Below are 27,456 nucleotides of genomic sequence, written 5' to 3' on the forward strand. Positions count from 1 at the left end.
TGCATCGATAGTGAAATATTTGCTCAACATTTGACTCAAAGACTGAAACTGAAAACCACTCATCACCTTTAAACGTTCAATACACAACACACGTTTATAAGATAAAACAAGTACTTTTGACAAGTACACGCAACTTGTTATTAGCTCAGGTGCCAGGTGTGTTCGAAAGTTGTGTGTTACTGACGTGATTTGTATGTAAAGTAAGAAACTGAAAATTCCTACGTCTTTTGTCAGTACATAAAGCAGCTGTAGTGTTTGTCATATGACTTCATTTTTATGGGTCACATGTTTCAGTCTGTTTCCTTTATTGTGTTTGTGCCGTCATGGCTTTTGAAACGCACTGCTTTTCTCTTTGTAAAGTATTAGCACTCAGTTTTGCACTGTTCGGCCTTGTTTCTGTGGGAGAAGGTCGGTTCAAGGGCTTCAGGAAGTTTGATGTGGTGCAGGATTCCAGCCATGGAGCTGTGTCTGAGGAGCTGTGGTTCACCCAGAAACTGGATCACTTCAATGGTGGAGACAGCAGAGCTTGGAAGCAAGTAAGCCACCTGCTGTCTATTCAAAAATATTTCGCATATTTTATTTATAAAATGAGCTCATGTCTTGTTTTGAGTGCAAGAGCTAACAAATGTTTTGTTCCAAATAGGTTTACATCTTGAGCTTTTACCCTTAGCACAAATTAGTACGTAAACCATCAATGGAAGGAAAATGATCTTTACAAGGCGAGGGTTCAACTTCCAGTGGGACAACAACACTGTACTGTCAGAGCTGCAGCAGACTAATTTAGGGGTGCACCGATTGCAGGTTTTTGGTCTATCACTGGTCTTTAAAAAGCCTGACGATTTCCGATTTTGACTGATATGTGTATCATATTTTCAAAAAAATCACAAGATTTGAGGTCAGTTGAGGACAATCAAACAAAACCTAAGCTGCCAACAAATACCCCTAGTTTAAATGTTCCTTATAGTTTAAAAAAATGTATGCCCAAATGATATTTGCAAGATTCATGCATAAGATTGGCTTCACATGCAAGTGAAGCCGATCTTCACTTACGTGTGAAAAAAATAAAGCACCTCACGCTTTTTGTTCTCTTTTTGGTCTTTGTAACTATGACATGACAAAGTGAGAAAATGTCCTACTTTTGCAAGGCAATGGATTGCAAAAGTATGCCCATATGTCGAGGTTCTCACTCTCCACCTTTCCCCTTGCAGAGATACTTTGTAAATGAGGCCTTCTACAAGCCTGGAGGTCCAGTGTTTCTGATGATTGGTGGAGAGGGCCCTGCAAACCCAGCGTGGATGAAGGAAGGCACCTGGCTCACCTACGCTCAGAAACTCGGAGCCATCTGCTTCATGCTGGAACACCGATTCTATGGGAAAAGTCACCCAACAACGTATGTTTGCTACTGATTTATTTGCATGATGTTGAGTTGGCGCGAGGTCCCCAGCTACAACATGAATCAGTTTAGGCTTCAATAAGACAAACACAGAAGTGAAATACAATTCACTTTGCTGAATGTAGCCATACCAAAGAGAGCAAGCAAAATATGAGGAAGGAGGCTGATTATATTGAGATTATACAGTTTCCTGTTCAGTCATATGTTCATAACATCTGTTTATTGACCTCACAATTATTACCACCCCTGTAAAAGAATTGTAAAGAGAAACATATTTGCCAATATGACATAGCTTTTTCTACTCCACATTTAACCTAAATTAAAGGTAGGATTTTTAATACATTTTCAGTGTTAGATTATGTTATTGCAGTTAATGTTGGTGAATTTTAAGAGATTTTAAACAGCTATACCAAACGCTGCCAACAGATTTCTCCTTGTCTGTTTTGGGAGTGTTGACAAAACTTTCCACGTAAAGGTGAACCTGCACAATCTACTTGATCATGAATAAAGTTCATGCAAAATCTGCTCCAGTCTTTTGTTTAACCGAGTGGTTCAGGATCTGTACAGTGCTTAATGCCAATTAATACGAGGTATTATTTTGCAGAAAAAATGTTAATTTTGACAACATTGTAACTATTTTCCCAATGTTAAAAAGAATTATAGATTAGGTAATTATTACAAAAATCTAAAAATAAGTCATAAATATAACTTTCTGTTATATTTTAACAGAAATATAACTTTCTGTTATATTTTAAGTGTATATACAGCATTTGTTCTGATTTAGCAGGTTGTACAGTTATAGAGACTAGCTTGATCAGATTCATTTTCTTACAAAATTAAACAACCAAACTGGAGAAAAGATGGCTGTAGAAACCAATATTTTATCAACAACACCACTAGGTGGTAGTCCTGCATTTAGATGTCCATGATGCATGCTTGTAGACTGAAGTTCAGGAAACTATAATGTAAATGCACACACTGATGACTTTAAGATAATTTAGTGTTTAACTTCAAAATAAATTTTAGCAGAAATAATCAAGGCTATTGGGAGCACATGCTGTTCCAAATTCTAATATTTGTCCCCTAATAAAATTTAGAAAACCACTTGTTATTTTAACTCATGCTATTATTTTTCTGATATTGAAATTTGTTTGCTTTTCTAAAACGGTAAGTGTAGCAAAAACAGTATATACATTTTCATTGCAGATATCTGTTTTGAGTGTGCCATGATATGTAAAGTTGTGTCAAACAGAATTTCTGATTTCCCCATTTGTCACAATAAAGGCAATGAAGTCTCTGTCTTGTTTGTGCATCTTTTTTTTTTAATTTATTTGTATTGAGTTAGTTGAAGCAGCTGCGAGTGTCTGACAGATCTCCCATGGAGAATTGTCTGTTTTTCAGTGCAGCAGCAGCTCTCCTGAAAAGGGCTTGAAGATCACAGGCATCCGTGCTGCCTTTTACATCTACTGCCTGCATCTAGAGATATTGTTGGGTTCATTTAGTTCTCTGATAATCATACATTATTTAAAAAATAAAAATAAAAAATGCTTTTGTTGCTCTTTCAAAGTGAGTCTGAATTCTTATGAGAAATTTTCAACTCGTATACTTTCACTTCATGCTTGTGATTTTGTTCTTTAATTTTTACACTTTTTCTTCATTTAGGGACCTCAGCGCAGACAACTTGCGTTTCCTCAGCAGTCGCCAGGCTCTGGCTGACCTTGCACACTTCCGCACTGTGATGGGGGAAAACCGAGGGCTGACCAACAGAAAGTGGGTGGTTTTCGGCGGGTCGTATCCAGGTTCTCTCGCTGCGTGGTTCAGGCTCAAGTACCCTCACCTGGTGCATGCCTCTGTGGCCACGAGTGCGCCCGTGTTCGCCACTGTCAATTTTCCAGGTAAGAGGAGACGCCACATGGTAAGGAAACTTGTAAATACAGGTGCTAAATGCCAGCCTTATTGCAGAGGTTGACAAATCTATTGGCACCTCTGTGCCTCACTGAAATGATTCTTCGTTTCTCCTGGAATGTGGTTCAGATTAATTAATCTATGGGAGGTAGTGAAGTAAAATTATGAGAAATTAGGATTTAGAGTTTATTTTAAAAATAAATATGCACTTAAACACTACAGTATGTTTTAAAAACCTATTTGCCCCCCTTACAGAATTGATCTGTTTTTTTCCATTTTTCCCCACTTTAAATAAGTTTACCAAACAAAGTTCAGTGTTGGATAAAGAGAACTCGAGTAAAAGGAAGAAGAGTTTACAGATGATGACTGAAGCCAAGTGTATTGCTCTGTGTAAGCCTCAGTTGCAGTCATGGGTACTCCAAGAGGAAAAAAATACCAAAACATCATAATGTCTTAAATACCCCTTCATCAATACAGATAATAACCTTATCAATTAAAATACTTATTCTATTCTATTTTATTCTGTATTTTATTCTGTATTTTATTGTGATGCAGAGAGATCACTTGCCATAAAATCCCAAATATTGCTATGACAACAAACTTGTGATATACTGTGCTTCTCTAAAAAAAAAAAGAAGCTTTTTCTGCTCAACTCAACATCAGTGCAGTGTAGGGTTGATCTGTTGATAATTTTGTTATCTGCTTATTAATCAGTTAATCCAAGAAAAGTGCTTAATTGGAGATATCTTTTTGTACTACAGAATTTTATCCAATTGAAGCTAGAACAATGCCACTTGAAGAGTTTTGGGTACAACATATTAAAGTTTTTTTTCTAATCTTAAATGTAAAATCTCTATTTTTTTTACATATTTTTGTACAGTTTGGGGTTTATTACTGCCCTGATTGTGTTCTTCTTTTAGCAAATTGCCTTTTTTGAGTCTGTATACTTCAGTTAACAATTGATCAATTTCTAAATTAGTTGACAAATATTTCACTATTTTCAGTAATCAGTTCATGATTAATCCAATGCATTGTTTCAACACTAATCTTTATTATCTGTTAGAAATTAAGACACAGTGACGCAAATAACTATCCAACTAAATTAATAATTAAAAGCAAAGTCTGATTTGTGTTAGTGAATACAACTCCAGTTTGGAGTTGTATTCTTATTTATTTGTAAGTGTCTCTATTTGTAAAATTTGTGTTTTTATTCAGGCATCAAGCAGGCCAGTTTGTTTTTGACTTCTGTGCAAGTTTCAGCTGGAGGTGCACAACAACCAAGCCTTCTAGACAAACCATGCACCTCTCTTTATCTGTGTGCGCCTTGTGTTTGGCTAAGCTTGTTGTTTTTCCTTTGAGACTGCAGATCAGAACGGCCCCACTTCCAGGCACTTCCACCTACACACTCTTGCTATCTTTAAGACACTATTGCACACATTTGACTCAGTCCCTATGACCTGAAGGAAACGCTGAGATGAAACGCACCAAGAGCAGTGAACATCATGTTCTGAGGTTTAATTTTAGTCCCAAAAACGGCACCAACAGAGGTGCTCAGCAACCCAGCAAGAATAACTTGTAGGGAATTTATTCATAAATCTGGAGTTCCACCTCTGAGCTCTTTGACTTTCATAAATTGTAGAATTCACCCATCATTTCACTTTTGACCTCACTGAAACCTGATACACTCTAATGCTTAAAAAAGGGGTTTGGCTCACACACTGGTTTCAGAATGACTTGAGGCTTTTGCTTTGCCTCAGAAATAGCTCTCTGTTTTTAACTACAGCAGGCGCTCCGTATTATTGTGGTCATGCTGGTTTAAAGTGCTCTGCCTTCTCTCTGCCTTTACGCTTTTCCAGAGTACTTGGAGGTTGTGTGGCGTTCGCTGGCCTCAGAAAATGCAGATTGCCCTGTGCTTGTGAGAAAGGCTTCAGATACCCTCGAAGAACGCCTGAAAGACCCGAAAACCTTTGAAAACATCACCAAAGATTTCAAGTACAGTGCATTTGTCATCTTAAACTCTATGCTCATCTGTCTGTAGTTCATGAAAAATAAACGGAAATATTTCTAGTTCAACTTCATCTACTTTCAAGGCCTTGTGCCAAAACAGATTTGTCTTTTAATCAAGTTTGTTTTCAATATGTGAACTGTTGCTGATGTCATCACCTACTGAATTGAAAACTGAACAATAAAGTAAGTAGAGATTCTGTAATATTCTATATAAAAGTAAAAAAAACTCATAAAAAGAAAATATCAGACATGTTCTTTTGCTCGTGATCGCGGCACTTAGCAAATAGAAACGATTTCGCAAATTTTAACTGACCTGAAACAAAAAAAGTTTGTTCTGATTTTTAACATTAGGCATTGAGAAAAGAAGGTAATGTTTTTTTATTTCATGTATACAAACCTCTGATTTCAAATGTGACTGTTTAATTCAAATTTAAACTGCATCTTACATTGTATCTCTTCAGGGTAACCTAAAATAAAAATATGTACAGTTAAGCCCAAATTATTCATGACCTGACATATGTAGGCTAAAAATATAAATTGTATACCAATAAAATACACTAATTATGAACAAATTTTATAAAACAAATTTCTTCTGACTCCTACTTCTATGTTTTTTTTATTTTAACTCAAAGACTCACAATGTATTGAAAAGACTTTTTAATTTACATGTCAGAATATTTTCTGTTAGCTTGAGAGGTTAGCATACTTAGCAAAAAGTCCGTTCACGAAGAGTTTAATCAATTTTTCTCTAGGATTAATGTAGAGTTAGGGTGATTTTAGTGGCATATTAGCCAATCGATTCTTCACAGACTACAAATTATTCTAGCATCTATTGTCTCTTTCCTGTTTTAATTACAGTGTCCTGTGCTATTTTAAAACCATTTTAGTTTGTGTTAGTGACTGTGAGGTCAGACCAAACAAGCAGAGCTCAATGTCTTCTGTAATGGTGCGGTGTGCCGTCCTAAACTGATATGGTCATGGAAACGGAAGAAAACCGGTCAGACCACACGAAAAATCTATTCTTTAAGCTTCTTGCAGACATGCTCTCATGCCGACAGTAACACACAAAGGTCACAGCAGTGGTCAGGAAGCCTGTCCAGCTCCCAGTCCGCAGTTACTTGCAGAACACAGCACTTGCGTCAAGACATAATTTTGCACCCATAAACACTCAAAAAATTGTTAGGATAAAGGATTTTGGGTTTTTTTGTCATACCACTTAGCTAGCTTGTGGTATGAAATTTAGATTCAGGTCCCAGATCAGGACAAATAAAAAGATTGATCTTAAATGTAACAGCATAAAGTTGTAATTTTGCCACCTACAGCTGTCTTCACAGACGCCTTTGGCAGATAACCCTATGCAGTAAACGATAACAAAACGTTAATATCCAGACCTTAGTTTTGTTCTCATTGGGAAAGTTGGACAGAGGTTCCCAAAGTGTGGTTCAGGGGCCATTTGAACCCATCACTTTGTCTTAGAGTGGACTGTAATTCAAGAATGCTGAATGTCTTGACCGCAACCACAGGGTGTTAATAAGAAGAGCACTTTTCCAGGGTGAGATATTTAAAATGGAAAATGTTAGTTATAACAACAAGCATTTGCTTTTATTAGTCATATTTATTTTTCCTTGCATTTTCATTTCTTAGTAATTAGGGACACAATTGCTAATAAGACTAATAAAGCAGACTGGCCGGCACCCATTCATTAAACTTCCCTAACTGCAGACTTTTACAGAAAAAGAAATCTGTGTGCCTTTATTTGTCATAGTTGGACACTTTTGCAGACCAACAAAATGGAAAACTAACTTTTGATTAAAAATAATTGGAAACTATATGCTTCTCTTCTAAGGGTCAACATGCGAAACCCTTTTTATAATTTAGGTCTCCAATTTTCACAGACCAATTTTCGACACAAATCAGACTACTCTGCTTTATTCAAATATTGTAGGTTTTGTTTATTGCTGAGGTGATTTTTAAAACAAATCTATTTTTACATTTTTAATTAGGAATGACTGTGGTACTTCAAACTTTGTGACTTTGGCCAATTGGCCACACTGCAGTAGGATATGTATCCAAACGTGTCTGTGGCTAAACTCAGAATAGATTTTAGCAGTAAAACTAGAAAAATGAGGAGTCCTTCAAGATGCTTATTGTCATTTTTTGTTCTTCTTTCTGATTTCACCCACATTTTCTTCACTCTTTAATTTCCATTTTTCTCTGATTAACTTCTATTGTTTTTGTCTTCTTCTTTTTCCCTCTGCTCCTTCTCTCTCCTTTTCCCACTCCAGTTTATGTTCCACACTGCAGATCCAGTCAGAGATGGACTCTGCTTACTTCCTGGAATCGGTGGCTGGCAACTTCATGGATGTGGTCCAGTACAACGAAGACAACAGAGGATTTGAGGTGAGGGGGCGTCAGTACAGGTGTAGTTTAGGTGTCTTTGCTTCTATTCCAGCTTCCTCTTTCACCACATATTCATTCACACTTAACCCTAAGCTCTCTGTCAGTCATTATGAATGTGTGCCAAAATGCTCCAAGTGCTCGATATGACCAGAAAAATGAGTTTGGTCCAGTTATTTAAATGACCTGGCTGCTAAGTTTACTTGGAGTATTTTGAAAGAGCTTTTTTGCCAAAAGCAGTCAGTCACCACTGTGGAAATTAAAAAAGATCCAGCTTGCTTCATAGTTGCAATCTGTCTGCAATCTGTGCTCCTACCCTTACTTTCTCACTGGACAAATCCCCACATAAAACCTCGCTTTGTGAACTGACTTTCAACCTGGAGACTTTGCTTTAACTGCTTTTTTTGGGGTTGGAACTTGGGTGGCATCGATACCAGAGTTTGGCGCTCCAAATGAAACATCTTCTCACTTTGATACACGGCTGGAAGGAGTCAGTCTATATTTTGTTTCGGTCTCTTGTACATATTGAGCTCAGGCAGAAATGAATATCATCATTGTGAGCTTCATGCCTGAATAAACTGAAAAGGAAACATTGTGCAGAGCTTTGCACAGTTTTAAGGCATTAATTTAATGAATCATTTTTTAAATTTAGAATATCTTAATATAAATCTCCATTGTATTCATTTGTTGAATTGCAGCTCTTTCGCCCTCAGTAACTTAAACAGCTGATTGTTGTGGAAAAGTTGAAAAGGTTAAGACTGTTTGTGAGGGTGTGACATTGGAAGGAGGGTGACTTGTCTACAGAGAAGACTTAGCCATAACAAAGTAACCTTGGTAAAATGTGAAATAGTCAGCTCACTATGTTTCTTTTCACTATTCACACGATGTGCTCAAACCTATCCAACATTTTCATGTCATGTAAAAATGAACATTCAGGATGAGTTTTCTTCTCTTGGTGTCTTTTTGTCCTCCTGGTTACTTCTTTCGTCCCTTCCCCCCCATTTTCTCCCCATTCCATCGCCTCTCTGTCCCCCTGCTGCTTTGACGGGACGTGAGTCCGGTTACCAATAAGCCGATGTGAAAAAGTAACAAAAGCCTCTTTGGTCTCTCTGGTTTCCTGTCGCCCCAAGCCAAAGAGACGCTTGTAAAAGAACTGAGAGGAGCAGTGGGCCGCAGAGTGCACATCGCTAGCTAACAAGCACAGCCCAGCGTCAACTCTCCACCACAAAGGGCCGGGTGCAGAGCGAGCTACCGGGTTTTAGGTACCGCTGAGGAATGTGTGGAAGAGAGAGGCGTAACTTAATCATCAGAATCGGCCTGCCGGCTCCCAAACCGCGGGGTTATCAATGGTGTGCTTTATGAACTGTAGCTTTGAGAATAACCTCCCAACACTTCCTGTTTTTCCTCAGATAATGATGATGACGGGTGAATCACTGGTCATTTTTAGTTTGCAGTGTTTTCAGTTTTGCACACATGCATTACTGTAATCACTGCCAACTGTTTACTTTCCCAGGTGCCTTGGAGTAAATGACACTCATTGCTTCAGGCCAGTGTATACCTGGCTGGCCCCTGCCACAGTACTGGACGGAGAGCCTCTCTGAGGAGCATTACGGCCACTGTGACAGCTGATCGCCATAGTTACCCAGAATCTGCCAACAGCTGACTTTTCCCATTGTTTACTTTGTTTTAGTTTTTTCTTGCCAATATGAGTTTTTCAACACTCTTAACACAGTAGCTGGCTTGTAAATGTTTTGCAACAGAACTCTGACGCAGAAAATATGTCGTAATCAACAGGAAGTGCTTTTCTGTGTAACTTTTAACCTGCAGTTTCAGGAAGATAGTAAATTTCTATTTCCTTATTAAAATATCAATGAATCTGTATGTTATATCTGTCTTTCCACAGGGCCCAACCTTTAAATACATTTCCTAAGTTTTGCAATAGCCATAGTTGTGTGAAGTATTTTGGTTCAGACTGACAAATCCAACAACTTTTGGATTTTTTTTTTCATCTAACAGGCATAATAAACATTTATCAGTTTTTAGTTGTCTTTGCTTCTCCTCAAGAATCACAATAAGATTAGTATTTGGCCAGAACCTGAATGTAAACCATCTCTATTGACCAGGTTTGTGTGCACATGCAGGACATTTTACTCTGGTTCCACTTTGCTTTCGTCACAGAGGTGTTTAAATACTAATGTGTATTCATGTTACAAAAAGAACTTGTGAAGTGCTCTGCTGACCATCTGCGGTTCCTCCTCGAGTCTCATTTCACCGATTAACGGCATTAATACTCTTATTACTACCATTAGTAAAGACATTACAAAAGGCTTAAAAGAAAGTAATCCTATAGCATGTTCTCCCTGATTGATTATTGTGTATATATATATATATATATATATATATATATATTTTTTGTTGATCTTTATTGTGAGGTTTTTTTTTGTCATTTAAAAAAAAAATTCAACCAACTCCATGTTAGGAAATAATATTTTTAACAAATATCAACACTACCAAAATTGCTTGCACTTTAGTATAAATGCAACAATTTTATTTATTTATTTATTTGCTCATTTATTCACTTATTTCTTTATTTTTTTCGACACTGCCACACTTGGATTTAACGTTTTCACAATTTGACAAGTGTCGAAGAACTTTTATCGAATAAAATATGGCTTTGGAAAGTAACCTGTTGCCCTTAGCCGCTGCTCAAAATGGGAAAAGCAAGAGAACATACCAGTCATGTCAGGCAGATGATCATCATAAATTATAGAACTGCAGCGACGATCGTAATGATCCCATCTACATGTCATCCAGTTGGTTACAGCTCAGCCAGGCAGGAAAAAAACCTGTTAAGTCCACCTTCCTGTAGCTGTGGCTCATCAGCTACAATCATTACAGATCACTGCGTATTCAGACACAAGATTATTTTTGCCTCACCATGTCCTTTTATAACATGTACAGCCTCTGCTCCAAATAAATAATGTACTTTTTCTGTCTGCAGGGGGTTTTGGGCACCAACATAACCATCAAGGTGCTGTGTGACGTGATGGGTGACGCCTCACTGGGAGATCCATACACCCGCTACGTTGCTGTGGCCCGCCTCATGATGGACACGTTCTCTGTGAAATGCCTGGATGTCAGCTTCAGTAACTACGTCAGAGACATGACGAATACGTCCTGGGATGGGCCGGCCGCAGGAGGAGGTGGGTGCATCCACTCTGCGTCATGTAGATTTGTTGCCTTTCACAAGTGTTCATACTTATTAAACTTGTCTACATTGTTTCACATTAAAACAACCGACTTTGATGTGTTTTATTTGAATTTTATGCTAAACACAAAATAGGACATTATGACGTGGAAAGGGAATTCACGTTTTTTTCTTTCTGTATTAATCTGTATTTTATTTTTCATTATTGTCCATCTTCCTTGTAGTATAGCTTCCCCACAGCATGATGCTACCACCGCCATGTGCTACGGTATAGATGGCGTTAGTTTTCCTTCACACATCATATGAAGGCAAAAAAACTCAGCTTTGCTCTCAATATGTGTGCTGTGGGTGTCAAAATGTAAACAGAGGGGTACGAACACTTGTAAAAAAAAATTTTTATATAACAAATGCTCAGAATAAACACTATTTTATACAGGATGTGTGTGTTTTGTACACAACTGCAATATCATGGTAAAACTTTCCATAAACAGCCAAAAGGACTTGTAAGAGCCTTTCTGGAGACATGACTGTTAGGATGTGGTTTAAGTCATTTAGTGAACCAAGATTTGGGTGTAGCTGAAAGTCTTTTTTTAGGAAATGTCTAAATAAGACAACAAGGTCTTATTTAGCAGGAAACCTAAAATGGGATTTCTTTACCATGGAAAAACCTCTAAATAAATCCATGGACAACATTTAGGTCAGCATCTTTGTCTTAAAACATGAATCTGTCTAGAAAAGGAAATTTTAGAAATGTGGAATGCTATACGTCCATGTTTGTGGACAGCCTTAATCTGGAATATTTTTCAGCATTTCACTGGATGTTATTGGCCTCCACTCTGCTTTGTAACTTGGACGGATTGTTAGAAAAATAAACCGTCCTCACAGAAGGCCATTGTGATCCAGCCGCATAAACTTCCTCAGCCACCCTTTCAACTTCATCTGAGCTCCTTCCTCTCTTCATTAAGGCTGGATGACTAAAAGGACATAGTTGTTTTTTTTTTGTTTGTTTTCTAATAGCCATTAAAGCTAAGCTTCAGTCCGCCCGCTCTCTGTTGTTTCTGCCTCTGTTTTGCAGAACTAAGTTAATATGCAGCAGTGATTAAATTTTTTATGCATATGTGTTGTCAGGGAGACAGTGGGTCTATCAGACCTGCAGTGAATTTGGATTCTACCAGAGCACAGATTCACCGAACCAGCCATTCACCGGCTTCCCTCTGGAGTGAGTGCAGCACACATTGTCTCTGTGCCTAATAGGTTCATAATTATGATTCAGTACAGTGCACCTGCTCACCCAATCACCTTTTATTAGTTATACATCATGCACTGTTTAATGTATTCCTTTCTGGTTTTGAAAAGACGCTGCATTGTTTACAGTGCTTGGCAAAAGCATTCATGTCACTTGCGCACATTGGATCTGCACATGTTGAAGCACAATAATAATATTTTATATGACAGAGGGAAAAAAACACAAAGTGGAGCATCTGTGTGAAATAGAAGGGAAATGATGCACAGTTTTCTTAATGTTTTTCACAAGACTAAATATGCAGAATGCAGCCACCTTTAATGGAGACAGAAATATTAAATAATTTTTTGAGCTCAAGCTCAGAAAGATTGAATGAAGAGTGTATGACGTGGTTTTATATTCTCTAATATACTTTTACACTTTTATTGTGGATTGCATGTAGTGTTGTTTTTAGTTTTTGTAGGTACGGACTTGGACTGTGTTAAAGAGTTAATGTGTGAACTTGAATTTTCAAGTTGCCTGGACTTTAACTAAGGCATTCTAATACATAAGATTTTGTTTTAAATCATTAGATTGTTGTCTTTCTAAATGGAGAACCTTTGTCTGAGTCTCAAGTCTTTTGCTTAAATAATTGAAATCTGAAAACTCCAACCTTTCAACTGTGGCTTTTTTTTTGGCTTACTGATTGAGGTCCGATTTATGTAGTGTGCAACTAATAGTTGTTGCATCTACAGGTTCTTTGGATCTCTGCAGCTCCTCCAGAGTTTCCATAGATTTATTGGCTTCTTCACTGTTTAATTGAAAGAAGTGCCACCCTGTCATTTTTATGTAGAAGTTTATTTCTTGGTAGCTTTTAAGTTGTGCCATGCTTTTTTTTTCTTAGAATAAGAATAAGAGTCTGTAGTCGTGTTTTTCTTCTTAGAAAAAAAAAGCGCATCCTTTTCCTTCCACCTCACAATTATGAACTACGGAACTATGGTTTCCCAGATGCAGAATCTGTTTCTCTCATTTGAATCCAGTTATCAGGTGAAACAGTGTGCAAGCTTCTACAACATCGGTGCTGAGGAGGTGGCAGAGGCCGTCGCCCAGACCAACGAGTATTACGGCGGCTACGACATCCAGTCCAGCAGAATCGTTTTCCCCAACGGGTCCATCGACCCGTGGCATGCTTTGGGAATCACTGCAGACATCACAGCTGAGCTCCCTGCTGTCTTCATTAAAGGTGAAGAAATGCACCTGAATCTGCTACCATGTTGGTATAATGACTGATCAATCTGATTTATTAAGTTAAAATTTAATGAGCTTAAGGAAAAAATAAGCGTTTGAGGTCTGTAGTCATGTTAGTCTGTGGGTCTATTTAGTATTTTCTGTTTAAGAAGAAGCGTCAGTGATTCCGTTAATATCCAATGTAGAATAAAAGTATGAAACTCTCCCTAACTAAGGTCTGAGACATGGTTTAAGTCCCTGTGTGCTTTGCATTTTTTATGTGTGTGTAAAGCAACACTTGTACAGTTCATGTGTGATTCGTGTTCCACAATATAAAGAGGAAGGAATCTGGAATATGAGCTATAATTTTCTCTGTGAAAATATACCCTTAAGATGATATAAAACTTGGATTTCATTTTTTTTCTTCAGCTCTTTGCTGCTTTTTAAAATTATACTCTCACTTTAGAATTACTGCATTGTGTTAGTCTGTCTCGCCAACTCTAAAAGAAAAACGTATGCAAAATGTGAAATAGTCCTAGGGGATTAACACTTTTCCAAGCAAAAGTACATACTTTGCTTTAAAGAAGACAAACGCTGCTTTTTTTCTTTTCTTATTTTAAGTCTTTTGTTCAGTAGCCTCCCCAAGCTCTTTGAAAGTCCCTTAAAGTTACGGCGCTTTCTGCTTCCCCATTTATTTTCGGTTTCAGCTCCTTCTTAATGTTTAAAGAAATGTTCTGTGTTTACCCGTCCCAGAACTGATCTGTGAATCATTAAAGTCGGCAAAAGCCAATAACTCAGCAGACGAATAAATATTGTCTACTTGTTTTTGGCAACTGTCTTTTAATTTTACAGCTGACGTTTTCCTCTGCACTGCCATTAATGGTCATGTTTTTTTCCCCTCATGCAGGAACTGCTCACTGTGCTAACATGTACCCAGCAAGGAGCCAAGATCTTCCCCAGCTATCTGAGGCTCGGGATCACGTCTTTCTGCTCCTCCAGCAGTGGTTGAAGTAGTGATTGAAGGCTCCTTCGGCTTTACAAAGCAAACGCATCACTTCTGATTTCTGAAATTCAAACTTGATTTCTTACTGTACTGCCAAATTTTCAGCTCCTTGAAGTCTTGTAATGCACCTTTGCACAAGTTTGATTTGGGAAAGTTTTTGTTTTTAATGTGTTAAAATTTTAAATCATTTTTAAAAATTATTATTGACATTAAATTTGAATTATTTTTACCTCTTAGTCCAGTGTATTGTGTGACACTGTAGAAGAAATACATGCTGTTTAGCAGTCTGATAAACCCCTGGAAAGGGACAAAAAAAACTAAAAAGGTTTGGTAAATTGATTTTACCACTAAGACATATATGAAAAGATGTTTACGAGTACAAAAAACATATTTTTTTATGATATAGTTTGCTTTTTAAATAAAATATGTGGTATCTCACTTTGTATCGGTCATACCAGTATAACTGATCACGCTGTTCCATCTCAATATAATTCAAACTACTGAACATCATTTTGAAGTAGGAAATTTCAGTAGATTTCAAAATGTGGGTTATCACAAAGTTGATCAACAATAACCAGTGCACACTCATCCTTTGTTTTCTCATGTTGCAACAAGAAGAATGAAGACAGGCAGCATTTTAGAGCTGGGACCTGACTCAGTTTTTGTGTTTGACGGGGAAACGTGCCCAACCACCATGCACCAGTACATGTCAAAAAATTTGAATATTGTGTAAAAGTGCAATATTTCTTGCTAGTCATCTCAGAAAGTGAAACAGTAACTTTATAGATTCATTCAAATAACACTAAATAAAATATGTCAAGCCTTTACTTTTTGCAATTTTAATGATTGTAGCTTACAGGTAAAGAAATCCCCAGAATTAGCGTCCAAGTACAAAATATCGCATTAGACCAACAAATGTCTAACTTATTGGCTCTTCTGGAGTGGATTTCACTTGACAGTTATTTCAAGGCTGTGCTTCTGCCCTTTACTGGTGCATCTTTTCTTACCACTCTTTTTTTTTTCTTCCACTCAATTTTCTGTTAATATTTTTGTTTGCAGAACTCTGTGAACAACCAGCTTCTTCAGCAATGACCTTGTGTGGTTTACTGTCCCTGTGAAGGGTGCCCTATCAGCAGTCTTCACCCATGAATGTCTAACCGATTGACCCAGAGTCAGAGACTGTTTAAAGGGTCATGAAATCTTTGCAGGTGTTTTGAGTTAATTTGCTGATTAGGGTGAGACGTAATGAGTTTCCATTGGTGACGTTTGTCACAGTATGCAAATTTTCAGATATGCTGAATTTTGGGTTTTCATTTTCTGTAAGCCATAACCATCAAAACAAGAAAAAGATGGTCTTTTCTGATTATTAAGAGTGTTCCTTTTCTTTTCTGCTTATTGGAAGTGTTCTATCGCCAGCAGGACCATGAACTGTTGCAAAGACCGGATCGGTATGCACTGTTCCCTACTTTTGCCTTTGCCTCATTGTTTCAAATAGGATATTGCGAAAGCTTAGCAAGACATGATTATCATACAGGGCATGTTTATTGTTTGTTCTGGCCATCTCCTGAGATTTATCCAAAACACAGACATGTTGACCCAACTCTGCTCTGCATTGTTTGTTTTTAATTCATCCCAGCCAGACACAACGTTTAGTCCAACATTTCTGGCTCGGACTAAGCCCCTGTATTGGTGCCTCATGCTGTAAAACTGGATTCTTAGGTTTTTTTTACATACAGTTGCTGCAAAAGTGATGTTTTGAAGCACATTCCTTCTCGACCAAGAAAAGTTACTTTGTCTTCTTAAAATGTTTTATGCTCACTGACAGAAAAAGTTTAAAAGTGAATACAAGATAACACAAATGCTGGAACTGAATCACTATTCCAATCAGGTGAATAACAGAGTTGGCAGATACTTATGGTTTGGGTGTGGAATTTACTCAGGCTTGCTTGCAAATAGATTGTCGGATGATCAAGGTATTCATGAAATTGAAAGATGGAATAAAGTACCTTCTGGATTTTTTGAGGTTCACCTTTAGCTATATTAAAGAATGGATCAGCTGGAGTAAGGAAGTCTCTGTCAGATGTTCAGCTTTATGTATTGTTTTGTAATCTGTTAATTCTCCACAAATGTATACAGCCCTGAATTGACTGGTTTAATTCGTAGTCTTCATCATACTGTTTATTCTTCTTACACGATTATGGGAGTAACTTTTCCTACTTGGAACCTGAACATTTAACTTCCATGAAACGCAGTATGAACGTGCTTTTATTTTGGAGGTCTAGAGGAAGTAGTTGTAATATAACTCAGCATTTGATGCAATCAGAGCGAGCGCCGCTCCCACTCCGAGCTCGGTTGTTTGACCAGAAGGCGGAGCTCAGTCCAATAAATTCCTCTTACAAAGCAACCGTGAGCTCAGTTGTAGTGCTCCGGTTAGCGGGAATAAACACACGTTGTTTCTTACGTTATATTACGGTCGAACCGTCGTTTCTCGATTGGACTTGAGTTAGTAACGGACCGATATAAGGTTGCAGTATCACCTGGGGGGATAAGTCGAAGAAGGAAAACGTCACACGAAAGGTAAGGAGAACCGTTTAACTTTGTCCTCTTGAAATTGTAAAGGATATAGAATATATCATATGTGCTGCGTAAAGGGACGGAGTGTTGCTTTAAGCTTAAGTGGGCGTACAAAGTTAACTTCTCACTTTTTTTTCTTGACTTTTGATATGCTAATTTTCTATGATTTCAGTCTGCATTTTGCATCGATCAGCTATTTGTTTTAACACCAACCCACAAAGGTCTTTTTTTATTTTTTTGTTAAAGCAAACAGTTGCCTATAGACGTGACTTGAATTGTTATTGTTCAAAGAGAAAGTGTGCTCCCTCTTGAGTAGCTTCTTCGACCCCCCCCCCCTGCTGTTCTCACGCATTGTTTTAATTAATGCCTTGCAGGATGGTCAGGGTAAGCCGTTAGCCATTGTAATAAAATAGGTGATTTTTACTGGAGCAAACCCAATTTTTCTGAGAAATTAGCAGGGTCGGTCCCAGCTTTTATAGGGCCCTAAGCAGGAATTCATTTGGGTTCCCACTTCTTCCAGATAACTTCCCTGCCAGAGCAAATTCTCTGTGATTGATCATATACATGTTTAGTATTTTCTAAATTAGCGCTGATCTGGTGTTTTTTCCCCAATCTATAAAGATCTGACATGTTGATATAAAGTTTAACTAAATGTCATTTCTCTTTAAGAACTTTGACGTTCCTAATTGTCTAATGATTATGAAATATGAATGTCTTAAAAATAAAAGGGTTCTTGTAAATATTTTTTTTCAAAAAATTTACAATCTCTTGAATAAGAACAATCAGTACATGTCAAGAAATGCGCTTACATTAAAGTTCACCATCTTACAAAGTTAACTTTTCTACATGATTAATTAAATAACTGTAGTCTGAGATAATATTTGAGTGGGAAATGATCTGTTATGTGCGACTTAGATTAATGCTTTCAATAATGTACTGTAGCTGTGTATGAGTCTTATAAAAAGTCTTTCTGCAGTTGATCATTATTTATATTGGGAGCCGACGTCACACTGTGAGAGTAGGTGTTAAATGACTGGATGGAAACAGAATTTCCTTATTCTGAAATGAGAAAATGACAGATGGTGTTTTTAAAGCGCCTTTAGCCTTTTATATTGATTATTGCGTTCAGCATTGTTGGCAAATCTGATTGTAAACATCAGTCCTGTGTGGTTTCCCCTTAGAGCCGGGGTGGGCAATCCTGGTCCTCGAGGGCCGGTGTCCTGCAACTCTTAGATGTCTTCCTGGTTCAACACACTTGAATCCAATAGCTGAATCACCTCCTAAGTGCAGTCAAGTTCTCCAGAGTCCTGCTAACGACCTCATTATTTGACTCAGGTGTGCTGAAGTTGAGATGCATCTAAAAGTTGCAGGAGACCGGCGAGGCCTAGAGTTGCCCACCCCTGCTTTAGAGTAAGTAGACTCTTGCGTGATTCTGATATTTCTAGAAGATTGATATCAATTCTAAATCCTGCATATTTCATGAGACACAATTGGACTCTTCAAAAGGGTTGAATAAAACAACTTTAGGTGTAAATCCGTCCGCTTTATTGTTTTAATTTCATGTGTTGTAACAGCCTAATTAGCAAGCTGGCATATCTTAATTTGCTTCACTTTCCCATTCAGATTCACTAAATGGGAAATGATCAGATTTTTAGTGTCCAACAGGTTGGAGAGAGTGTGAAAATGACATGGGACGTCATAGTACTAAGTAGACTACACTGGCTACCTCAAACTGACTGACGCAATAGGTTTTTCATGACGAAGCGGTGTAGTCACCATATTTCCTGGTAAATATCACTTGAAAACGTCATGTCTGAGTCTCTTAGAGGAACTATTGGAAAACAAACTGCTTCATTTGGGAGGTCTTGGCATGTTTTACACACAGCCATGACGTGATTACAGATCAGACACAACCAGCAGACATTATGAGATTATTTTAAGTTGTCCTTTTGCAGCGTTTCCATCGAACCAATAGATTTTCTTTTTTTTTTTTTTTTTTATCTCAATCAATATTATGCTCTAAAATATGCATTTGTCAATCTGTTTTGAGTGAAACTTCAAGCACTCTTGGAAACACTGAACTGGTTTAGGGGCTCAAAGCAGCAGCAGCAGCAGTTTATTTTTATTACTTTTGGGGCTGACCCTGATCTTGAGTTTCCCATTAAAGGTGTCCACTTAAGGGGGCATCGTTTTGTTTTTTCCTAGAGGAAAGATAAATTGTCATCTAAAAGGCAAACAAGCCAATCATGTTGTTACATGTGGGTGTTACACAAGACGAGCAGCAATATTTGCAGTAAAGCTGAGCGTCCTTTCATTGCTCATCACCGGCAGGCATTAAGTCTGGCTCTTGTGACCATATTTACTTTACTTTGCTTTGATCAGTGGAGCAGGCTGAAACAGATTTCCTAAGATGGCCCTAAAGATTTGGTGTAGCCTAGTAAAATGGAAAACCTTTTAATGTGGGTCTGTTCTCATCACTCTGATTCAGCTGTGCTAAATAAAAGGTTTTGCTCCTCAAAGGATGACGAGGAGCGTGTGTGATAATTAACTATTACCAAGAAAACCGGAGTGAGTTGTGTGAAAGGAATGAGTGGCCATGGAGACTTTGAGGAATGCAAGTTGTGGTACATTCATGTTTGATAACAGGTTTGTTCTATGAGGAGCAGCACAATCAAATAACTTCATTCATTGCTTTTCTTTCTCTCTTTCAAGGTGCTTCTGAGATCAAAATGAAGCACGTCTCCTTCCTCTGCCTGTATGCGCTGGTAACCCTTTGCGCCCATAAGGGTGTGCTGTCCGCGGCCCCCTCGTATGGCGAACGCGGCTCCGATCTGGGCATACAGGTGTTCCAGCAAGTAGTCCGCTCAAAGCCTCTAGAGAACGTGGTGCTTTCACCCCATGGAGTGGCTTCAATCCTCGGCATGCTGCTGCCCGGAGCCCATGGGGAAACGAGGAAGCAAATCATCAGTGCACTGCGTTACAAGAAAAACGGTATGGAGGGTTTTAGACAGAGGAATTTGGTATTGAGTCCTTTATGATTTGAAATCACTATTTAACATCAATCCAAAGGTTAAATACACTTGTTGTGCACAGGTCCTTATAAGATGTTGAAGAAGCTGCACAAAAACCTGACTTCGAAGTCAAACCAGGACCTTGTGCAGATTACCAACGCCATGTTCAGCCAGAACGGTTTCCCAATGGAGGAGACCTTTATGGCCACCAATAAAGCAAACTTCCAGTGTGAGAGCCGGAGCCTGGACTTCAGCAACCCCACTGCAGCAGCTGATTATATCAATCAATGGGTCAGGAATAAGACCAAAGGTAGGGGTCATGCTTGGTTGGTACAGTTCTCTATACACATTTTTTTGAAGACTCAGTTGTGTATGTTAAAAAGATTTGTTGCTTTTTGTTGCAGATCTAATTTGAATTTGCAGTTTCAATGCATTACAATATTTCCTATTAGAATAAAGTTTGTCTTTAGGGCAGCAACTAATTGTTTTAGTAATCTATGGATTATTCCGAGGATTAATTGACAAATCTTATAAAAATGATTGCCGTTCTAATAATTTTTTTTTTGTAAACCCTTAACGTTTTTTTATAATATTAGAAATGCATTAAGAGATGCAAATAAACAAAATGGGTGAAGCTAAAGCTATGCTACTTGAGTAGTTCTGGGTAGAACATTATTGCACAGATATTTTTTTTTAATTTCTGAAATGCAAAATTTTTATATAGATTTTTACAGTTTGGGCTTATTTACTGCTGTGAATGTGTTCTTTTTTTAGTTTTTAATTATTAAATTACTGAATGAGTTGCAGATTATTCCAGTAATCGATTCATCACGATTAATAATCATCATTTCAGCCTTGGTTTCCTGTAGGCGTGGCACCCTTTTCTGTTTAAGACTCTTATTTTGAAATGAGAAAGGAAGTAGTTCACTAGTTGCTCTGTTGTGTTGACATGGTCCACTAATATTACCAAGCGGTCTACTAATATTGGATTATAAAATAATCCAAGAAGCCACCACTGATGTAAAATCATACTGGCAACATGTTGTATGTGGTTTAAAGAATGTCCAATAACAGATCAGATTTAATTGATGTTTCAACACTTTGATAAGCGTTACCATTTCCTTCATAGCTTTTTCTTCTGCTAATGTTAAATGATATCCAACAGCTGTTTAAAAAGATAACTCTAAAACTGAAGTAGATGATTTCCGTTTCTAGATCTAAAATCTTTAGACCAATCACACCTGAACTGGATGAGTCCATGTTAATTGGAGACCTGGGCTGCAGTTTAGTTGCAGTTTACTTTTTCTGTCTCAAACAGAAAATGCACCATCAAGTCCATCATATTCACAAAAACAGAGATTCTCAAACACAATTTGGGATTTGCATTCTTTAAAACACAGAGTGCGATTTAGGAAACCTTTATTTGTGAAAAGAAAAAAAACGAGACAAAACAGAATGTTTAGCAAAAATATTGCTGAAGTTTAATTCCTTTGAATCCAATAAGTTTTTTTTCCTGCCTAGAAAGGCTGGTAGTTACAACACTAGTTTTTAACAGTACTGATCTAACATTTCAGCAATGAGAGTCTTTCAAGTATAACTCATGCTTCTTATTGTTCTGCCTTAATTTATCATCCCTGGACTATAATTCACAAACCACTCTGCAAACCTTTTGTCCTATGAGTCTGCAGTATCACTTCTTCTTCCAACATGATTTGAATATAAAACAGTGGGGGTTTTTTTCTTCTTTTTTTTTAATCAAACTTTGTTCTTTTACCATTGTGTATTTGGGCAGGCCACATCACCAACCTGATCAAAGCGGACATGCTGGATTCGACTCTGACCCGTCTGGTCGCTCTCAACTCCATCTACTTCAAAGGCTCATGGAAGTCGGGTTTCCAGCCCATCGACACGAAGATGAGGGAGTTCACTGGCGGTGATGGAAATGCATACAAAGTGTCAATGATGTCCCAGCTGTCCATCTTTAACTTAGGTGAGTGAGCATGCTCAGAAGCAGCTGGAGTTCATTATGAAAGGATGACATGCAAACACACTGCAAATGTGCCTAATAGTTTTTTTTTTTTTTTTTTTTTAAATGATGTGAACCAGACATAAATGTCCATTTTAGGAGTTCTGGGGAGACTGAATTTCAAGGCAAAGAAGGTTTTTGTTTTAAAAAATATCTTTAATGCAAAATTCGTACAATTTTGGCGTAATTAAGCTAAACAAGTAGTTTTTTTAGAAATTTTTTTTTTTTTATTCTCTATATCCCTGTTAACAATTAATCAGTTCCTAGATTAGTTGATGATTGATGATTGATTGATGAAATGTATTAATCATGATTCATCCGATTATTTGTATCAGCCCTAGTCCTGAAACGGTAAATTATTTTCATGTCGACTTGGAGTGGGGAAAAAGTGGCCATTTATTTTTGAAGCCCGATCAGATACCTTGCAAGTACGACTGTACACTTCAGATTTGTTAATTTAATTATTTTCTACTATATTAATTTTATTCTTCTGGTGGAATAACGGTCAGGATGTGATTCATGGTCCAGATTGTGGCAAGTTGTAAAGAATTACAGGCTAAGACGTGTCACATCCACATGATGTTTTTAGTTATGTGTGAAATGCAATAATGCACGAGTCAGTCAACTAAATTTAGACATGTCAGAGCTGTGGTGGTGCAGTGAGTGCGGGGGATAGATTCTCATCCAGCGACTGTAATAAACTGAGGCCATGTTCAGCTGTAAAGCATAAGATTCCCTCATTTCTACTGTAGATGCAACATTCAGCACCTTTACAGAGGTTTTCAGGGGCTCTGAAAACCTCTGTAAGCCTTTACAACACCAAACTTCAATGTTTTATCAGCGTTTGTTTTGATGGCTCGTCAATGGTGAATAACTGAAGTAGAAGGAGAGTGTAATTTATACAATTAAAAGGAGAGGGCACAAAAGAAGATGCATGTCTGTGACAGTTTGTCACTTCCTAGCTGTTTATTTGTTTTTATAATTTTAGAACCTCATTCAAAGAGTTTGCAGTTTTGAGTTCGCTTTGAGCTTGTGACATTAACAAGCTTTTAATTCCCTTTTGAGCCCAAATTAATATATTTTAATTTTTGTTGCTTGAGAAGCTGACATTTATAAAAAAAAGACAAACTAAAAATCTCTCAACATTGTCACATGTTGGATGCATTTCCCAGCCCTTGATGGTTTTCTAAGTCAAGAAGATTAAACATTTAAAATGTAAATTGTTGTTCTCATCATAAATCATTGGAAGCTCTTATTAGCTCAGTTTACAGTAGAAATATACTTCCTTTTCTATAATCGTGAGTGTGTGTATATAAAAAGGGAAAAGGACAAGAGTTTAACAGAAATCAGAAAATCGGTCTGAGCAAAACTGGAAGTTTAACTTCAATGGCTTTAACACCTGGGTTAATGTGTTGACCCGCTATAGTTTGTCAAATGAACACAATAAGTCAGATGCTGATTTATTTTCAATTTCTGAACTTTTAAGCTGAACCTGGAAGTGAAAAAACTCCCTACTTGCATATTTTAGGTGACCTGGTGGTGTTTGTTGAAGCGAAGGTTTTAAAGTTATAAAAGTCAATTTTTATAAGAACCCTGCAAGATGGATGTAATTCTCTGCTGGACAGTCAGAGCTCCCATTTTTATAGCAGCTAGGATGATGATATATCTAGGATGTGTTATCGTGTCATAGGAGTCAGCTGGCCGGAACAGGAGTCGGAACCAAAATTAATTGAAACGGATGAAGCTTCCTGACATTGGGAAATTTTGCGAGTTCAGTATATTAAATTAATTCACACTTTTTCCTCACTTGTTTTGGTTCCCTTTATATTTTTTATGACGACTTTATCTCTAACAATAAACATCTTTGATGCTTCTTAGATTTCTGCCTTTTTATGACCATTTGTCCTCCACAAGTAAAACTATAACACCTTTCAAGATAAAAATTACAAGTGCTTCAACAAACGGAAGAGAAAATACACAAGACAAAATTAGACGGCAGATTTGAAGAGAAAACCCAAAAACTGAGCAATGTTTTGGGACACGAGGATCAATTTATGAAATATAAGAGGAATTACATGAAAAACTTGATTTAGAAATAAGTTAAGGCGTGTTTTTTTTTTTTGTTTTGTTTTTTAAGTGATTCTATGCTAGGACTCTCTAAATAGTTTAAAGACCAATCAATCTGTACTGTGGTAAAAGCCAGACAGTCTTCGGTCTTCTACTGGCCACCAGTGAGTTATTTTTCATTGACAAATGAATGCCCGTTTGAGCATTAAAAATATGCAAAAATGAGGCTAAAGGTTCAAAATTTCCCTCAATGTCTTGGTGACGTCCTTGCTGATTCACACCCTGATTACTTCTTAGAGGTATTTTAAAGTTGGCCTCTTGTGAAAAGAGTCTCTGTTCTTCCACGTTGTTCCCTCTCTTTAGTCCCCCAGTGTGACTTTGCTGGGTCTGTGCCGCCAAGTTAATTTTGGATCTTTTTCCAGGTTCCTACATCTCATTTACAGTCTTTCTTATCTCTGGATTCCACAGATTTTTTCCCTCAACCCCATCTAATCGTACTTGCGAGAATTTTTCCAGGGCTTTAAATAAATGTAGACGTAAAGAGGGAGATGATTGCTATTGACAATTTAATTCCCTTCCTTTTAATCGATAGTATTCGATTGGAGAAAGCTTTATATGAAGCATGATAAACCAGTATTCTGTGTTTGTTTTTTTTGTAATCTCTTTTCAAGCTAACTTCTAAAGCTTCTTATGTTCTTAGGCATGGCCACCACTCCCCAGGGGGTCAAATACCGGGTGATTGAACTGCCTTACCATGGCAACACCATCAGCATGCTGATCGCTGTCCCCGCTGAGGACACGCCTCTGTCCAGTGTCATTCCACACATCAGCACAGCCACTGTGCAGAGCTGGGCCAACCTCATGCGCAAGAGCAAAGTCCGCCTGCTCATTCCAAAGTAAGTCCTAAACACACACACGTAACTGTGGCTTTTGGTGAAATGAACAACAACCGCACGGTTCTGTTTGTTTGTAGGTTTTCTGCAGATGCAGAAGTAGACTTGAAAGCTCCTCTCTCTGCGTTGGGAATAGCAGACATGTTCAGTCAGGATGCGGCCGACTTCACACACCTCAGTGAGTGAAAGCCCTGTTAGTGTGACGCATACACACTAGTAGGATGAATGTGTTTGAAGCAGGTTGATTTTAGGTTTGAGTAAGTGTGAAAACCTGAGGAGAAATGTTGCCTAATCACTGCTGAGAGCCAGTAAGAAGTTGAAATAGTCTCACTCCTCAGTGTGAAAACTGAATCAGGGTGGGCCTTGGGAAATGCAGCTTTGAATAAAAGGTTGTAGTGCCACCATGTGGTGCTATAGTCAGATCTGTTTTTTAAGATTTTTTTTTTTTTTTTTCAAAAAGAATTGGATTTAAACTTTTGCGTTACTGCCATCTTGTGGCTTGAAGTAAAAACTAATGTACAGGAAGTCATTATTTTGAGGTAAGATGAACTGCTGCCGTTCTCCCAGGTACCGAGCCGGTGTACGTCTCCAAGGCTCTGCAGAAATCCAAAATCATTGTAAATGAAGAAGGGACGAAGGCAGTAGCTACCACCAGTAAGTATACCCGATTGTTTTTTTTTTTTTGTTTTTGATCAGACATAAATCTGCATGCTTTACCCCCAGTATTTGTTTATACGCCCCACTAATCTGAGTTGTTGTGGTGTGTGTTTAGCTGCCATCTTGATGGCTCGCTCCTCTCCCCTTTGGGTGACTGTGGACAGACCTTTTCTGTTCCTCATCAGACATAACCCAACAGGTCTGCAGTTTTATTCGCAAAACATAGATGAGTGTATTTTAGATTTGCATTAGCAGTATCTGATATTTGTGAACTGTCTTTATTTCTGTTTGCAGGGACCATCCTGTTTATGGGTCAGATCAACCAACCATGAAGCCCACCTTCAGTTCCTGTTGGCTCATCTAGCAGCACCTGATATGCTTACACACTGTCATGCATGAACACACAAGCACACAGATGTGCTGTGGTTGTTGACTTATGAACAATGTGGACATATATTTGTCTTAAATATTGCTTTTTATGTTGATTTTTCTGCAACGCATAACATGTCTTCCAACATGTTTTTGCAGACTAAGTTTTCCTGCTGTTTTAATTTTTTGGTGTACTTTTTTGGCTTTATCACTTTTTAAAAAGACTTTAAATGTCACATGTGTAATTTCTTAACTCTGGAGTATGATGATCTTTTTATTTATGGTGTCTCTGTTTCAGTTTAAACTTTTCTATCTTGAGTCATGTAACTCCGGTTTGCCTGTTTCCCTCTTTCGTTATGGTGATGCCATCAAGACTTGAAGTGCATTATTGCCTACATTAAAAGTTGTTTTCTCCTTACTGAGAAGATCTGTTCCTTCACATGTGGAAACAAAAATTAAACTACAGAAATTTATAACGTCAGTAATTTGTGCCTTGCTGTTATTGTGGTAAAACATTTTTGTTGGAAAAGAGCATCATGATTATTTCTCTTGACTGTTTCTTGAGCAATCGTGTTAATTTATGCAAAAATGGTTGGAGGATCAAATTGGGAATCGATCACATCTGTACCGAACCAAAAGCACATTGACCAAGAGAAACTTTTGTTAAAGAAGCATAAAAGAAAACTGCTTTTCAAACGGAGAAGCATAGCATCTCTGATTCACTGAGAAAGTATTCACACTGTAAACTCTTACTGACTCTCAGTATGATACTTCACTTGTTGAAGTAGTACAATCTGATGTAAAAGGTTGTAAAATTGATGGTTTCAAGCAATTTTTACAAGTAAAAATCTGAAGTTTACCATTTGTATTCGGTCCCCTTTAACACCTGGAAATTAAGTGCAGTCAACTTTCTTCAGATGTCTCAGAATTAGTAAAGAAAATTTGGTGTTGATCTCAATATAAATGTGTGCAAAACGTATGAAGTGGAAAACTAGAAAATTATCCTGAATTAACTGTTTTGAGGATGAAACTTGGAGGCAGCAGCAGAGGAGCTGATGGGAAGAAGGATAGAGCTAAATACACATCAGTCCTGGTGGGAGGAACCTTCTCCAGGTTTCAAAAGATTGCTGACCTATAGGTAAGACGACCTGAAACGTATAGCCTGAATACCAACAAATTGGTGTGAACATACAAATGCACCACACTTTTGAGATTATTGGCTAAACAAAAAGTTTAAAAACCTGCTAACATTGATTCTTTCCATTATGCATTTATGTTCTGCTTTGTGTTTCTCACAAAAAACTTAAACATTGAAGGTTGAGCTTGTAATATATGAGAATAGATTAAAGGAATGAGTTTTTCTGCAAAACACTGAACATTGAAATTATTCTAGTAAAGTCTGACAACAACCAAAGTGGTAGTTCTAGCAAGAACTACCACTCACCAGTGGTCAAATGTACCATATTTTGTTGCACATGCTCAGTTTCTGGTGAAGAG

General features: G+C 37.6%; 2 protein-coding genes across 3 annotated transcripts; both read left to right on the forward strand.

The window, feature by feature from the left end:
* Positions 1 to 256: 256 nt before the first annotated feature.
* On the forward strand, positions 257 to 14,591 carry prss59 (serine protease 59, putative). Its single transcript, XM_008426197.3, has 9 exons — positions 257 to 536; positions 1,209 to 1,390; positions 3,056 to 3,288; positions 5,155 to 5,290; positions 7,591 to 7,705; positions 10,704 to 10,905; positions 12,039 to 12,129; positions 13,173 to 13,375; positions 14,267 to 14,591. The coding sequence occupies exons 1-9, from the start codon at positions 324 to 326 to the stop codon at positions 14,371 to 14,373; spliced, it is 1,482 nt and encodes a 493-aa protein (XP_008424419.2). The 5' UTR covers positions 257 to 323; the 3' UTR covers positions 14,374 to 14,591.
* Positions 14,592 to 15,678: 1,087 nt separating this feature from the next.
* Positions 15,679 to 26,440, forward strand: serpine2 (serpin peptidase inhibitor, clade E (nexin, plasminogen activator inhibitor type 1), member 2). Of its 2 annotated transcripts, none has more exons than XM_008426198.3 (9): positions 15,679 to 15,810; positions 19,649 to 19,927; positions 20,030 to 20,257; positions 21,740 to 21,937; positions 24,741 to 24,936; positions 25,014 to 25,111; positions 25,501 to 25,587; positions 25,706 to 25,789; positions 25,885 to 26,440. In XM_008426198.3, exons 1-9 carry the CDS (start codon positions 15,786 to 15,788, stop codon positions 25,920 to 25,922), a joined length of 1,233 nt encoding a protein of 410 aa, XP_008424420.1. In that variant the 5' UTR covers positions 15,679 to 15,785; the 3' UTR covers positions 25,923 to 26,440. The 2 variants fall into 2 exon arrangements, with proteins under 2 accessions (XP_008424420.1, XP_008424421.1); XM_008426199.3 differs by lacking the exon at positions 15,679 to 15,810 and adding an exon at positions 16,659 to 16,939.
* Positions 26,441 to 27,456: the final 1,016 nt, after the last annotated feature.

This window comes from Poecilia reticulata, chromosome 13 (assembly GCF_904066995.2).
Source record: "Poecilia reticulata chromosome 13, P_reticulata-male-v2, whole genome shotgun sequence".
Taxonomy (NCBI): Eukaryota; Metazoa; Chordata; class Actinopteri; order Cyprinodontiformes; family Poeciliidae; genus Poecilia; species Poecilia reticulata.